At 41.2% G+C, this 15,274-nt stretch overlaps 1 protein-coding gene and 1 long non-coding RNA gene across 16 annotated transcripts in view; one reads left to right on the top strand and one right to left on the bottom strand.

Moving 5' to 3' along the window:
- Positions 1–15,274, top strand: part of MICAL2 (microtubule associated monooxygenase, calponin and LIM domain containing 2) — a 207,883-nt gene that overhangs the window by 185,108 nt on the left and 7,501 nt on the right. For all 15 annotated transcript variants that reach the window (XM_079102657.1, XM_079102656.1, XM_079102662.1 and 12 more), the window contains one exon: positions 1,281–1,374. In XM_079102657.1, the coding sequence (XP_078958783.1) occupies positions 1,281–1,374 (94 nt within the window). The remainder of the gene's footprint in view (positions 1–1,280; positions 1,375–15,274) is intronic.
- On the bottom strand, positions 1,389–14,562 carry LOC306639278. Its single transcript, XR_013757593.1, has 3 exons — positions 14,548–14,562; positions 12,896–12,978; positions 1,389–12,129 (listed from the first exon to the last, which is right to left on the bottom strand). It is a non-coding gene; the product is annotated as an uncharacterized lncRNA (long non-coding RNA).

Here is a 15,274-nt window from a genome sequence, read left to right as displayed (position 1 = left end):
TAGTAATTCTACACCACACCTGAAGAGATGGATTTATAAAGATACAATAATGTCATTAAAAGAGAGACAGAAAGGAAGAGGGCCTGAAATTATAAGTAATTACGAATAGAATTTCTATCTATTTCAGACTTTATGTTTTGATCTGAATACTCATAGCTGGGACAAGAGAGCCCAGTGGCTGCTCAGAGCCTGCCCCTGCTTGGGTCTCTTCATGGGATTGGAGGTGCCTTGGTTACTGTGCCCATGATTCCAAGCGAGAAGGAAAAGCCTGTGAGGAAGGGTGGAGACAGTGCTGAAGCACAGTATAAAAAGAGTACAGGGGTCCTGCCTGCCCAGGCAGCTGACAGTCTTCAGCTGTGTTCCTGCAAAGTACCTCTTCTGACAGGTGCAAAATCTGTTTTGCCAAAGGACATCCCTTTGGGCAGCACGGGCCTGGTGTGAGAAAGCAGAGAAAACTGATGAGGATGAAGAAAAGCCTATATAGGAAAGGCTCTCCCTAACTTTCCTTCCCAACAGACCCCAAGGAGTAATAGCTAGCAAGGAAAATAAATGTATAAATGCAAGCCCATTCGTGACCCCAAATCTTAATAGGTGCTATGAAGAGTCTAAAGAGAGTATGAATTGTCCCTTAATGTGTTAAATAAACATCACGTGTCTTGTCTTAATAACTTGCTTGTAACAAAGTCGCAGTACACTGGTACAGTGACAGACCCCTGGGCATCCATCTGTGGTGCAAGAAAAGCATAGGTGCCATTGGTGGCTAAGGACACTAGCAGGACAGTCCTAAAAAGAAACAGCACACCCCAGGAGCTGACCAGGTCTCCTGCCCATATCTGGAGAGGTGTCTGCTGGCTCTTCTTGGGAAAATAGAACATGGACATGCTTCTCTGAGCCCATACTCTGGGTCATGGCTGCGGCCCTGGTCATTGTGCTATGGCCATAGTCAGGGGCCGTGGGCTCCAAGAAACCCAGGAGCCATGAGGACCACCCGCTATCCCTGCAGCCTTGTCCTTGAGGACTCCAGTGTGCTCACCTTGTCCAGAGACTGTTGCAATACTGTACTTGGAGACAGATTGAAAACAGATCCTTGCTTTATGTCTCCTACTAAAGGAGGTAACATCAAGATCTGGTTGTTTGGGAATTCAGAGGCCCTGCCCAGTTCTTTAAGGCAGTAGGATCACTAGTGACAGCGCCTGTTGCTCCTGGAGAGCCAGTGGCAAAATCAGCCCCCTCACTGTGTGTCCAGAGTCCCCTTGTGATATGTGATCCTGGCATTGCAGGCCATCCAGAGGCAGCTGGAGGAGGTGGAGGAGCGGCAGAGGGCTTCTGAGATCCAGGGCGTGAGGCTGGAGAAGGCGCTGCGAGGAGAAGCAGGTATGGCACCCATGCGACTGCTGTGGAGCAGGGGTGCGGGTCTGAGCCTGTGGTCTGAGAATGGAGCTGGTCCTATCATGGGCAAAGCGAAGAGAACATGTCCCCCACGGGAGAGCTGTCGACATGGACAGGTAGTGCTAAGTCCGCACCTGCTTCACACTTGAAAAATCACCTAGGGGCTGTACTCGGTGGTGCGTGCCTGTAATCCCAGCAACTTGGCAGGAGGATTCCAAGTTTGAGGACAGCCTCAACAACTTAGTGAGGTCCTGAGAAACTTAGCTAGACCGGCTCAAAACAAATAAGAAACTGGGGGGTCAAGGGGGACCCTGTCTGGCGGTTCAGTTTGAAGTTCCTCTGGGCACTGGTGCTGGTGGACCTTGTAACTGGTTTTTGATACACCTAGCCTCTATTCTGGCTAGAATGAATGTTCTTTGAAATGCAGGAATTAAGATAAATTCAGGAGAAATATTTGGGTATTCAAGCAATTTTGGAAATGATTCAAAGCTCCATGAAAGTCCTGGTTTCTTCTGTATCCATTAAAGTCCCTTTTCCTTCTGTATCACCTTGGGCTAGTCATGTTATAAACCTCTATAAACTTTTGTTTTCTCATCTAAAACTGACATAATAGGGCTTTTTTTACCTTATAAACTGAAATAATAATTAAAGAAATTGCATGTGATGTTGAATTGAATTAGCACATTGCCTGGTCCAAGGTTAAGCAAGAAATGGGAGCAGTCCTATGGAGGGATTCAGACTCCTACATTCAAACGGCCCTCATCTCTGAATTCTGGCCACGTGCTGGACATGAAGACACTGGGGCTATGTTGATGGGTGTGATAATGTTTCTGCCTTGAGAAGTTTATAGCCCATTGGTCTATTGAGGAATAGAAGTGTGGAAACAGATGGAGCACAGTACAGTATGGGAGCCGTAACATCATGTGAGTGCTGAGCCAGTGATCCAAGGTCTTAGAGGGAGAAGCATTATCAGGCCAGGCTTCCTTGAAAAGGTGGTATGTAAAATGAGAATCACGAGGAAGAACAGGAATTCACCAGGGAGGCCTCAGTTTCCTTGTTGTGAAGTGGGAGTGATGATCAGACCTGTTTCTTGAACTAGCACTGAGGATTAACTAAAACAACTTACACAGAACCCCTAGCTCAGTGCCTGGCATAGAGTGAGTGATTAATTAAGTTTTTTCCTTTTCTTACTAAATTACACTGAATTTCCTTGTAAAGAGAACCTGTGTGTGCTCATCAGACTTCATTATAAAAGGCTTCATTACAAAAGTAAACATTCTTTCTCCCACCTCACCCCCAGTACTGGGGATTGAACCCAGGACCTCATACGTGCTAGGCAAATCCCAGCCTTTTATTACAAAATGATGACCATTTCTTGCTTCTTGAACTGAGCACCACAGTCTGTCTCCACAGTCGCTGCTGGGATTTTTGGTATAATTAATTGCCCTTGTTTGGCGTTTGGTAATATTCCCAGTTAAGGAGACTCTAATATTTGTCTTCAGGAATCTCCTGGTTGCAGCCAAAGCCTTAGAAATGAAAAGGACACACCGGCAAAGCTGGGGCATGTTTCAGTTTGCCATTAGTAACACATGCCAGTGTGTAACATGGTAGGAAAAACAGAGTGGTAGACATCAAAAAGAACTGTTTTCAAACTCTGCTCCACTCCATTTAGGCTGGGCAGTCCTGGGAAAATAGCTTAATGTTTCTGGCCCCAGATTCTTATCTGAAAGATGGAGGTAATAATCCCTATATTATCACATCATTTTGAGAATTAAGAAGTTGATGGGCAAGGCCGGGGATATAGCTCAGTTGGTAGAGTGCTTGCCTAGCAAGCAGAAGGCCCTGGGTTCGATCCCCAGCACTGCAAAAAAAAAAAAAAGTTGATGGGCAAACATCTACCAGAGTGCTTACTATAGTGTTGGCATCCAATAAATACTATCTAATATTATTCTGTAAAATATTAAGTCTCTACACACATACCCATTTAAAGAACTGTCTCTCTAGTCTTTACTGTTTGAAATTTAAATTATAGATGCTTCTTTTGAAAATTTTCTTCATATCAGATATAAAATAAAGTGAAAAAGCAAAACAAGCTAGCTAGCTAGCTATTTGGAATTTCACCTAAAGAAATCTGGTCAGTTGATAATGTTTTCAAAGGCGTGCCAAGCCAGCCAGAAGATGGATTCCATTCATTCCCTCTATGTCCTTGTTAATTTAATTCCCCTGTTAAGTTTATGGGCCTTTTTGTCCTTGAATGTCCTTGTGGGGGTGACAGATCAACAAGGGGTTGGAGACAAAAGAGTCAAGTCATGGAGAGTGGCCTCCAAGGAGACCCAGTGGAAGAGTTGTAAGCCGGGTCATCAGAATTAATACACTGTAACTCATAATAACATTTGTATAATAATAATATTCCTTTGCAGTTCAATATTCTATCCAGTCCCTCTAAGAGATTGCCCTGTTGCTTAATGAATGACCAATGCTTATTAGGTTAAGTTGTATTTGAGCTGGCCTCTGCTGCTCTGGTTCAAGTGATTTAATGGGAATTATTTAATAGGTATTATTAGGATAATTAGAAAATGATCACAGTTAGGCAATAATATTGAGCTGTAAAGGTTGTGAATAACCAAATTTAGAGACAGGCCTGAAAACAGGAGTAGCCTGCGACAGTCAGGCCAGGCTCCTCTTATAATTATGTGAGCCAGCCTGAAAGGGCCCTTTGTTCCTGGGAGTTATTCATTAGGCGGGCGTTGAATTAGAGGATCGTGCGGGGGTGTGGGGGTGCAGGATGGAGTGATGGCCGATGGCCGATGAGCAAAATGAGGCTTTGATGAGCTCCTAATTGTCCTGACAACAATTCCTGCTTTCTTTTCCTCCATCAGTCAGAAATAAGCTCCTCCACCCCCAGGATGGGCTTTTCCCCATTTTGTGGAGAAAAGGGAAACAAAGAAAAACAGAAATCTGACAATCCACCCTAGATGACAAATCATTATGACTCACAGGGTGTGTGTGTGTCTGTCTTTGACAGAGGCGATGGCATCCCCCATGGTCCTGGCTGCACAGGTAATGGACCAGACGAGCAATGCCCTGATTCCTGGGGGCTGCCTTCAGTGAGGAGGCCACCCTGATTCTGCCAGCCACTTAGCCCCTTCTCAGCTGAGGCACTGTGTCAACATGGTGGTCAGGGTGCTTACCCCCAATTTATCAAGAGACCACCATTCAAACTTAGACGGCCTGGATGTCTGAATCCAAGCTTTCTCTCCATACCCGGAAAGAGGTGAAATCTGAGGAAAGCTAAACAGCTTCAATGGAGGAAGGATTTGTCCCCAGGGAAGGTGGATGACTTATTCCTCCCTTATTGCTATACTCACTTTCTCAGCTGGTTGTCTGCATTCAGCTCCTTGCCTTATTTGGAGCCAGATGGCTTTGCCTTGTTTAAGGGGTTTACAAAGACAAGGTAGGAGGAGTGAGGCTGCCAGCAGGTGGCAGCAGGAGCTCACATTATAAGGAGAAAATTCAAGGACAATCTAGCCAGGAAGAGGGAAGTAGTTTGGCTTGTACTCTGTGGTTTTTCATCTTGACTGCTGCTGAGGAACAGAAGAAATAATAATTTCCTAGACCATGTAACTGTGAGTCCTGGAAAAAACCCAGGTATTAGACAGTACTGAGTTTGAATCTTAGTGTCACTTTTATAAAACTATTACCTCTGCCAAATTTTCTCATCTGTAAAATGGAACTAATAACCTCCACCTACTGGGGTAGTATGAAGAAACTATTATATAATATGATATCAGTAAAGCATCTGAAAAGGAGCCTGGCATATAATAGGTGTTCAAAAAAGATTAATTCCTTCTCTTTCCTTTTACATCCCTATCATTTGAAAACCCAGCTGGATGGTCAGTTTTCTCAAATTGTGTTCATTTACTTATGCATTCACTCAATTAACTTATAATCTATATTCCGTAGAAGAGATTTAAGCTGGTTTCTGTAAATGCAAATAATACATGCAGTTCACATGTTTGGTCCCTGTGAGAATCTCATTACAGATTCATTGTTACGCCCCAGCAAAACAGCAGCAATTCCATAAAAGCAGTTCGACAATGAGAGCAGACCTGCCTCTTTGATAGCCCGCCATCATTTGGGAATGGATCTGGGGACTGGGTATTCCTTAGGAAGCCTTCCAGAACTATTTCTTCTTTAAATGTACCAAACATCAGTGAGTTCAAGGTTATACACTCTTGTCAGTTGTGATACACACACAGTGACTGTGTTTGCAAAGGTCAGCTGAACAGGGGAAGGGTTGAGGACCCTCCATGTTTAAGGAGTCTGACTGTCTGAATACAGGTGACCATGAAGTAGAACCACAGATAATATTTTACCACATAATAAAATAGGGTATCATCAGAAAATGACTCAAACTTTATAGAGAATGGCAGGAGTAACAAGAATCCAAAGTTAATGAAGCCAAGAGTTTGAGTGGGTTTGCTTTAGCTTTATAGGTTCTCTATACTTCCAGTGAAATTGAGTGAATCAGGGGAAAGGAGTTTGATACTCACAGCACAGTGTACAGCACAAGCATCAACATGGTGGCACAAGTGGCTTGTCCCCAAGTCCCAGGGTGTGACATGAAAGGTGTAGATGGCCCCTATGCACACAAAGGGTTGTACCACAGCTAAGGAGCCTGGATGAAGAACTCAGCAGCCCTTGTAGTAATACTAAGTGAGCCTGTCACTCTTTTCCAGGAAGCAGATCGTTGTGCAGTGGTCATGCTATGGTGTAGTGACCTACTTTTCAGAATTATCTACCTGACCAGTTTCAGGAGTGGCTCAGAGTCAGAGACTGGCTAGACCTTGCAGTTTGACACACTCAGCAAAGCCATGCAAGGATGTTCACAGTTCATGAAAGACTTCCCTGCACAACAAATACCCACAATCCATCTACTGGGTGTTCACCTCTGTTTCCAGCTTCACTGGGCACTGGAAGAAATCAGTGTCTTCTTTGTAGGGCAAATGTTGAAAAGATTTAAAAGACCAAAGGCAACCCTCTTACACTGATTTTTTTAAATATTAGAGAAAAATAAGGAATGAAAAGGACAGACTAGACCAAAGATACAGCAAAAATTCAAAGAGATAAAAGAATTCCATGAACACTAATCCCACTAATTTCAAAATTTGGCAATCCAAGTGTGATTTAACACTCTCCATATTGAAAGATTAAAGAGCAAAGTTATATGATCATTTCAATACAATAAGGAAAATCATGACAAAATTCAACATCCACTTGGGATATAAAAAACTTTTGGCGAAAGAAGCAATAGAACTTTCTTAATTTGAAGAACATCTTTCAAAACCCTGCAGCAACACTGTTGAATACAAGCATTCTTTTTAAAATCAGTACTAGACGAGATTGCCTACTGTGGCACTTCTATTCAATGTGGTGCATGTGATTCTAACCAGTTCAGTAAGACAAGTGGGGAGGGGAACATAAAGTCTGGAAAGGAAGAGACGCATTTTTATTCCTTCCAGATGATAGCATTGCCCACATGGAAAACTCAAGTGGCTGTATAAATAAATTATTAAAAATAATAAGATCCAATATCATAGTCACTAGATGCAAGATCAAACTGGCAAAATCAGTCGCATTTCTATATCTCCTCATTAAGCACCTAGAAAATGAAATAACAAAGATGAGAGCAATCACAGTAACCAAAACAATAAGGTACCTGGGAATAAATCCAACAAAAAATGTGTACCACCTTTATGGAGCTAATTTTAATGCTTACCTGAAAGTCACCAAAGGCACCAAACATAATCTCACATGTCTAAAAACTTGATATAAATGAGCATTGGCATTGGACATTACAAGAAATAAATGATTCTAAGACAATTGGTTTTCCATACAGGAAAAAAATTGAAATGAGGTCTTAGGTCCACATAAGCATATCGATTCCATGTAGATTAAAACTTTAATGTGAAAATGAAATTTCAGAAGAAAAATCTCTTTTGACCTCAAACCGGTAGTTAATAGACACTAGTTAATAGACACTATAAAGGAACTGAAAAGAAAAACCACTAATTCAGAAAATATGTCTGTAACTGAACATATTTAAACCAAAGAAAAAATTAGTATTCTTGTTATGTTTTAGATAGGAGGTGTCCCCCAATAACCTCTCATGATAGACAATGAAGCAATGTTTAGAGGTGAAATGATTAGATTACAAGAGCTGTAACCTAATCAGTGGGTTAATCCATTTGATGGATTAATCATTTGAATGGCTTACTGAGTAGTAACTCCAGGCAGATGGGGTATGGTTAAAGGAAGTAGGTCACTATTGAGGGGGTGTGCCTTTGGAATTATATTTTGTCCCCGCTCCTTGCATGTGTGTGCTTGCGTTCTCTCTCTCTCTCTCCCTCCCTCCTTCTTCCCCCCTCCCCCCTTCCTGGCTGCCTCTGCCACATCCTTCCACCATGATGTTCTGCCTCACCTCAGGGCCAGAGCAAGGGAGTCAGCGGACCTCTGCAGCCATGAGCCAAAATTAACTTTTTCTTTTTTAAGTTGTTTTTGTCAGGTATTTTGGTCACAATGACAAAAAAATTAACTAACACAATTCTCAAATTCTTGCATATCAATAAGAAATAGGCACACAATCCAAAATGAAAATAGACAAATGATATAAATATACATTTCACAGAAGAACAATAAATGACCAATAAACACATGAAAAAGACACTGATATTATAAATGTTTAGGAACATACAAATTCAGACTACAAGAAACTATTTTAAAATAATAAATTATCAGCTTTAAAAATCTGATAATATTGAGTACTGGAAAAAGATGAGGCATAAAGATGCTTTTATTCAGTGTCAGCACCAATTGTCAGACTTTGGAAGATGAGTCAGCTTTACACTGTTAAGCTGAACACTTGCATACCCTACCATTCCAGCACTTCGTTCCTAAACGCATCTTCCAGAGAAACTCTTGCCACACGGACCACAGGACGTGTACAAAATTGCTCATGTTGGCATCATTTCTACGAGCAGAAGTCTAGGGGCAACTTACAAATCTATTAACAGAAAAATGGATCATTTGCGGCATTGTGTGAATAGTAGACCTACAGCAGTAAAAATGAACAAGCAACATGGATGCACTTGTGCAATGGAATATTGAATTTAAAACGAGCAAGTTATAGAACACTACATACAGTGTGGTACCATTTCAATCACACTTAGTAGCAAGAAAAACTAATGTTTTTTAAATGATAAATAGAAATATAATTAAAAACAGAACTAAAAAGTAATTTAAAAGAAGGAAGGATTAGAATTGTTTTTCATTGACAGTCTCTGGCCCCCAAAGTGGAATCATGAGCTGGGTAGTAGATTGTTGGGTTTGTCAAGACTGAATCAGTCCAGGCCCATAGACTGTCTTCCAGGGTTATCATATGTGAGGAGCCTGCAAGAGGCAGGTGTTCCCAGAGCTCTGGGTCCTGAAGTCTGTTGGATATTTCAATGAAATCAGTCCATGGATGAGCTGAGAGCTGACCAGAAGTTAGAACAAAAGTTAGGGGCTGAACCCCAGTCATTCTGGGGGGAAATGCCCCAACCAGTGTGACTAAGAGTCCTGGCTACAATTACTCTAATTCACCTGCCTCCCGCCTACTGCATTTGTTATAATGCCAATTGCATTATAACAAAATTGCCGTAAACACTGATTCAGAACTTCTCACAGATTCTAAGGAGGTAGAAAATCACATCCAAAGAATTTGAGTTATGAACCAGACAGCAAACGATATTCAATTTGGAAAACCACACACCAATATCCAATCAGAGAAATACTCAGCAGTACCTATGAAAGAAAATGGTTTTAAAAATCATGACTTTAAAGAATAGATTGCCCATCTGTTCTGGTATTATTATTCATTCAGAAAAAAGTTATTGACCATTCATGCCAATCACCTAAGGTAAGCAGGGACTAAGAAGTACCAGGTTTGGTGATTTAACTTGATTGTGGAGAGTTACTGGAGAAATTTTTCAGTAGGGAGTTACATGATTTGCTTTGCATTTCTGAGAGCACTCTTGGGCAAAAGTGGGTCAATATAAATGTCTCTACTAATAATAAAAAATTGTTTTGTGTTGAGTTTTGATTATTTTGCCATACCAAATGGAATACTGACATTCTGTTCAGGAAGAGGCATGTGAATAGCAGGTGGATAATTAGCTTTGCCCTTCTTTGGAAATTCAGAGGGCAAGAGGAAGGGTTAGCTGACCAGGCCATCCTATTTGTAGCCAGAGGCAACCTGCCTTCTGGTCACCTTGTTAGAGCTGTAACCTAATTCCTTGATGAAGGAGTCATAGTCCTGCTCTTAAAGGACTCTCAATGTCACAACAGCAGCCTCAGGACCAGTTGGAGATACGGATGAGAGAGGAATCTGCATAGGCGCAGGACACTCAAGCCTTGTGGTCCACCCCACCATGTGACCTTTTCATTTACATGAGTCCAAAAACATCATTGTTGTTGTTATCATCATCATTATTATTTTGGTACTAGGGATTGAACCCTGGGGTGCTTTACCACTGAGCTACAGTTCCAGTACTTTTTATTTTGACACAGGGTCCCATTAAGTTGTTGAGGCTCTTGCTAAGTTGCTGGGGCTGGCCTCAAACTTGCAATCCTCCTGCCTCAGCCTCCTGAGTTGCTGGAATTACAGGCATGCACCATTGTTCCAGTTTATTATTTAAGATTTTTTTGTTAACCTCAAGTTGTCACAAGACAAGGTTTAACCATGAGTAACCAAGTGAGTGGCTGCCTTCTAACCAAGTTTTAAAGGTGAACAGAAAGTAATCCTTATGGAACTACAAAACTGGAAGAAATGACAAGGTAGTAATAACAATGGAACAATTGGCTGAAGGTTTACTGGATGCCAAGCAGCACTATGCTAAGCATTTTGCTTACATTACCTCATTTAATACTCCTAACCAAAGTATGAGGTATTACTGTCAACATCCTCATTTTCCACAGCGGGAGGCCAAGGCCAAAAGGCATGAGGTTCCTTGCCCAATGTCACACATTCATAAGTGGCAGGACCAGGCCTGACTGATCTCAAAAGCCACGGCCTCCTCACTCTACTGCATCTCAAGTGAGAGGCAGTGCTATCTAGACTTCATCAGAACTCACAAAGACGGAATCCAATGGGTGACAGCGAGTTGAAGGAAATCATGGAGGGATGGCTCAGGGCTTTGCTGGAATTAAGAGCAAGGCCCTCCCATATCCAGTGCTTTGGGTCAGGGGGCAGATTCCCTAGAGACCTGCACAGAATTCCATGTCCCAAGATCTCTCAGTGACTTCGACTACTGAAGAAAGGAACACTAAAAAATGAAGTACAGCCAATAAAACTGCAAGCTATACCATTGATAAAAGAAAATCAAATTGAATGATTCAATTCAACTTGGGTTTGTTCAGTGCAGTGTCAGTGGAGGTTGGTGAGCAGCACAGGGCACTTCTCTAATGCACTAGATTTTAGAAGGATACATAAGATTGAAAAAGGGACATGTAATCCAGGAGAAAAAATCTGGCTAGAACTGGTGGGTATAATGCCGCAAAGAGGCTGAATTTGAAAAACAACAACAAAAAGTACTCTAAAGATGGTAAAATAGTCCTTTAAAGCTGTTTCTTTTGGATTGCACACAAGGAAAGGGATAGGCCCAGGCTTGTGGCAGATGGTATCATGTTAGATGATGAGAAAAGGCAGAATTTTCACTTCTCAGCTTTTCTGTTTTCTCTGTCAAAGAAAATGGTTCCTAATCTAGAAACATTAAACAAATATCTAGAAGAAATTGAATCTGGATAGATGATGAAATGGAAGAGCTGTGAATCTGGGTCCCCAAACCCAGGGAAACACTGGTTCATGTAGACAAGTATCTAGATGTGGCATTGTTCAGGCAGAATTTTCTGGATGAAACAAATTAAGCTTCTGCTATGGGAATAACTTACGGATGTAGCCTCAGACTTTGAAAATTTATGGAGAATCCCAAAATCAAAAGACTAGAGATAAGTATACTTTCCACTTTTCATATGTTAAAGAAACATGAACTCTGATTCTTATCAAAATTCTAGAAAAGATTATTAAAGAAATTGTGAGACTTTAGAAAAAAATTAGAGATTATTAGGAACCACTGGCATTTACTGATATGCTGGGGAAAGTAAATGTCATTTCATTTTCTAGGTGGAATTTCAAGATTCGTGTAAGTGCCAGAACATGGCAGATGCTATAGAACTTGATTTGGGAAATTGTTTTGTTATATAAGTTTCCCATAACAATCTCATGGACAAGATATAACCATGTGGTTTGGATGATAACAGTTTGGTACAGTTAAAGTCAGCTTCACCCAAAGGTTGAGAAAGGTCTCTGATAATGTCATTCCCATCTGACATTTTGTTTTTCAATGAATATAAAGGTACAGGATGCTCATTTTTAATTCTTCAGAAGCATAATACCAAAAAAAGTTTGTCAATTGGATCAAATATTTAAAAGATTACCCTATAATGGGACAAAATAAAGAAGATATATGTTAACTTTTCAACACTATGACCAAAATAACTGATAAAAACAACTTGAAAGAGGAAAAGTTTATTTGTGTCCATGATTGCAAAGATTTCAGTCCCTGGTTGACTGGTTCCATTGCTTTGGGTCTGAGGTAAGCCATGACATCATGGCAGAAGGACATGCAGAAGGAAGCTTCTCAGCTTATGGCAGCCAGGAAGATGGGGGGGAGAGAGACAGACAAAGAGAGACATCCTCCAACCATGACCCGCCTGCCTATAGTTTATACTTTCTCCCACTGGTCTGTTCAGATTATTAATCTATCAAATGGATTAATCCACTGATGAGGTTACAGCCTAATGATCCAATCACTTCCAGAAGCCCCACCTCTGGACATTGCTGCACTGGAGACCAAGTCTTTAACACATGAGTTTTTTAAGGAACATTCCAGATCTAAACAATAAGCTGGTACTTATTATTATATGGTACTTATTATTGCATATAAAGTCTTGAATTAGGTTAAGGATCAGTTGCACAAATAAAACATGAACCACTTCTTCACCACATTAAAAGACCGGAGTTCATTTGCAAGTTAATAAGAGTTACAATGGAGAGGGATGCTAAAACATTCTATAATCTTGGCTCACAGGATGAAAGTGCAAAAGGGTTTCTCTGTTTGGGATGTTGATATTTTATTTGATTCTTTACTCTTTTTTAAGACATATCCTGCAAAATTAGAAGAAAAATGATGTGGGAAGTCCTCAAATGACAAAATGATAATAATTCAGAGGTACCAACTATGAAAAAAGTCAACTTCAGTGAATTGTGACACCTGTCTTCAAATAACTGAAGTGTCTCATGTAAAATATATAGTTATGTGTCTCTATGTCCCTACAAATGGAAAATCTTGTATCAGTGATTAGGAGCCAACCCTCTGAAGACCAATAGAAGGAGGTTTTCGGTACTTACCAAAACAGTCATGCAGTGAGCTCCCAGACAACATGGAACTCCCTCATTATGTGGAGAAATATGGTAGACACTGGAGTGATCACCTGCCAGGAAGCAGGTAGAAGGAATTCCTATATCAGCTCCATGGCTGGACTACCTGACCCTGAGGGTTCTTCTACCATATACATTTTATGATTTAATAATTTCTGTTACCGTTTATAGAGCTTAAAGTACATGCCAGGACTGCGTCAAGGGCATTGTGTGCATAATCCCACTGCATCTTTGCAACAGATTAGGAAACTGAGACTCAGAGAGGCTATAATAATTACTCAAGCCCACACAGTGGTAGGTAGGAGAATAAAAGTTTGATCCCAAGTCTGAGTCTAAAAGTATATGCTCTTGGCTTCAAGGTTATATATAATTTCTGGTTTATGCATTTCGTTCTTTCATTCATACTGCCTTTGAACACCCTGTTCCCTACCTTCTTTTTTCCCTGACAAATTCTTACTCATGCATTTAGACTGAGCCTATTGGTTGTCTCCTCTCTGAAGCCTTCTCTCATTTCTTCTATACAAGATATCACTTCCCCCTGTGTTCCCATAGCAAGGAGCCGGTATCATCTACTTAGGTAGGTAGTGTTGGTTTTCTCCATGGAAGGAAAGCTTTCAGTTTTCTGAGGAGCTGGAGCCAATGTTTATCCATTCATGTCTCCAAGCACCACATATAATGCCTAGGAGATCTTGGCCCTCAGTATGTTTATAAGTTTGTTCATTCATTCAAGATACCTAAGAAAGAATAACATCACATTTCCCTCCCTCCTCTCCCTTTCTCCCCTTTAATCCTTCCTGGATAAAGCTCCACATAGCATTCCTTTACTCACCACCTTCGGTGTTCCTTGGTGTATCACAGTCTACCATGCACCCCAGGCCTCATCGTTCCCTCCTCCTGTCCTCTTACCTTCCCCAGTCTGCATCACCATCTTCTTTCTCCTCCCCTTGTCTTTCCTCATGCTGTTGCCTCTTCTTGAAAATGTCCTCCTCCATCCTCATTATTTCCTCCCCAAAGTAATGCCAGCTCAGACCCCAGCTCATGCCCTGACCATGATGGACCTGCCTCTATATGTCCAGAGTGCTTTTTATTGCTTTGGTGTGACCGTTTTCTAATATTCTACCTTATTCTAGTTCTTAGAGCCCATCTGATCCAAAAGATTGTCTAATAAGAGTTTTTTGGCAGGCATTATGCCTCAGTACCTCCAAACTTCTTGTGACATGTAGCATATCACTGAATCCCCAGTCCTCAAGGCAGAACCTGATACATAGAAGGTATCTGATAAACAGGTATGAATGGATGGATGGATGGGTGGACGGATAGATGGATGGATGGACCAGAAATCAAATTCTGCATTCTAGTTCCAGTTTGTTCATAAGATAAATGATTTGTGTATTGTATCTACATCTTTTTGGGCCCCCATTTCTTTATCAGTAAGAAAGTGGTCAAAAAGACAGGGAGAAAAGGGAACCATGTTTTATGAATTACTTGCTGTAGGCAGGGCAAAGTGCTAGGGGCACATGACTTCAGGGACATACATAGCAGTGAAAAGCCCTGGCTTAGGTTAAGAGTCACTGGCGTACCAGTCCTTTGCCACCTGCTGACTATAAACTTGGGCAACTTGCCTCAGTCTTCTGAACTTCTATTTCTTCAGCTATCCAAGTGGTGATGCTGAGTCTCCACGGCTGAGTTTATCGTGAGGGTTGAATGAGGTGTTGCCTGTAAAGCACAGAGTCCATCAACTGTTAATGATCACTGCAGAATAAATGAAAGCTCATTATTATTATATTACACCCGCATCTTATTATTCCACTTTAGCCAAAGGAGTAGCAGAAGCTCCAAGATGTTGAACAACATGGCCAAGGCCACACAAATCCTCTGTCTACATTGTTTTCCCCTCAGCCTACAGGACCCTCCAATATAAATCCTAGAATAGCCATGAGTTTTGCCATGCAGCATGCTTTCTCATTTCAGGGAACAATATTAAAATGCCACTTCTCAATACTGACCAGCTTCTAATATTGCAGTATCTCAACATTTAATGTCTAACACTGAGAATCTAAGAAGCAATGCTGACCTAATTATCCTTTTGTTGAATGAGGGTCATAGGTCATAGTATAAGCTGTAAGAATGTATGGATATAACTTTCTCCACATGAGACTCAAAACCAATACCATTTTTTTTCATCACTTAGCTTATCTTTGGGCAAAATATCAAAATGCCAGTCACCACTCCAACGATCGATTGTGATGAGTTTCCCTGCTGATAAAGGGAGCCACATGCCACCTAGGCACTCATAAGGCAGTTGATTTGGGGGAAGAAAAAGAGGAGACAGCAAGCAGCACTAGGGGT

The sequence above is a fragment of the Sciurus vulgaris genome, assembly GCF_902686455.1.
Source record: "Sciurus vulgaris genome assembly, chromosome: 11".
NCBI lineage: Eukaryota > Metazoa > Chordata > Mammalia > Rodentia > Sciuridae > Sciurus > Sciurus vulgaris.
This window is presented reverse-complemented; position numbering and strand designations above follow the sequence as displayed.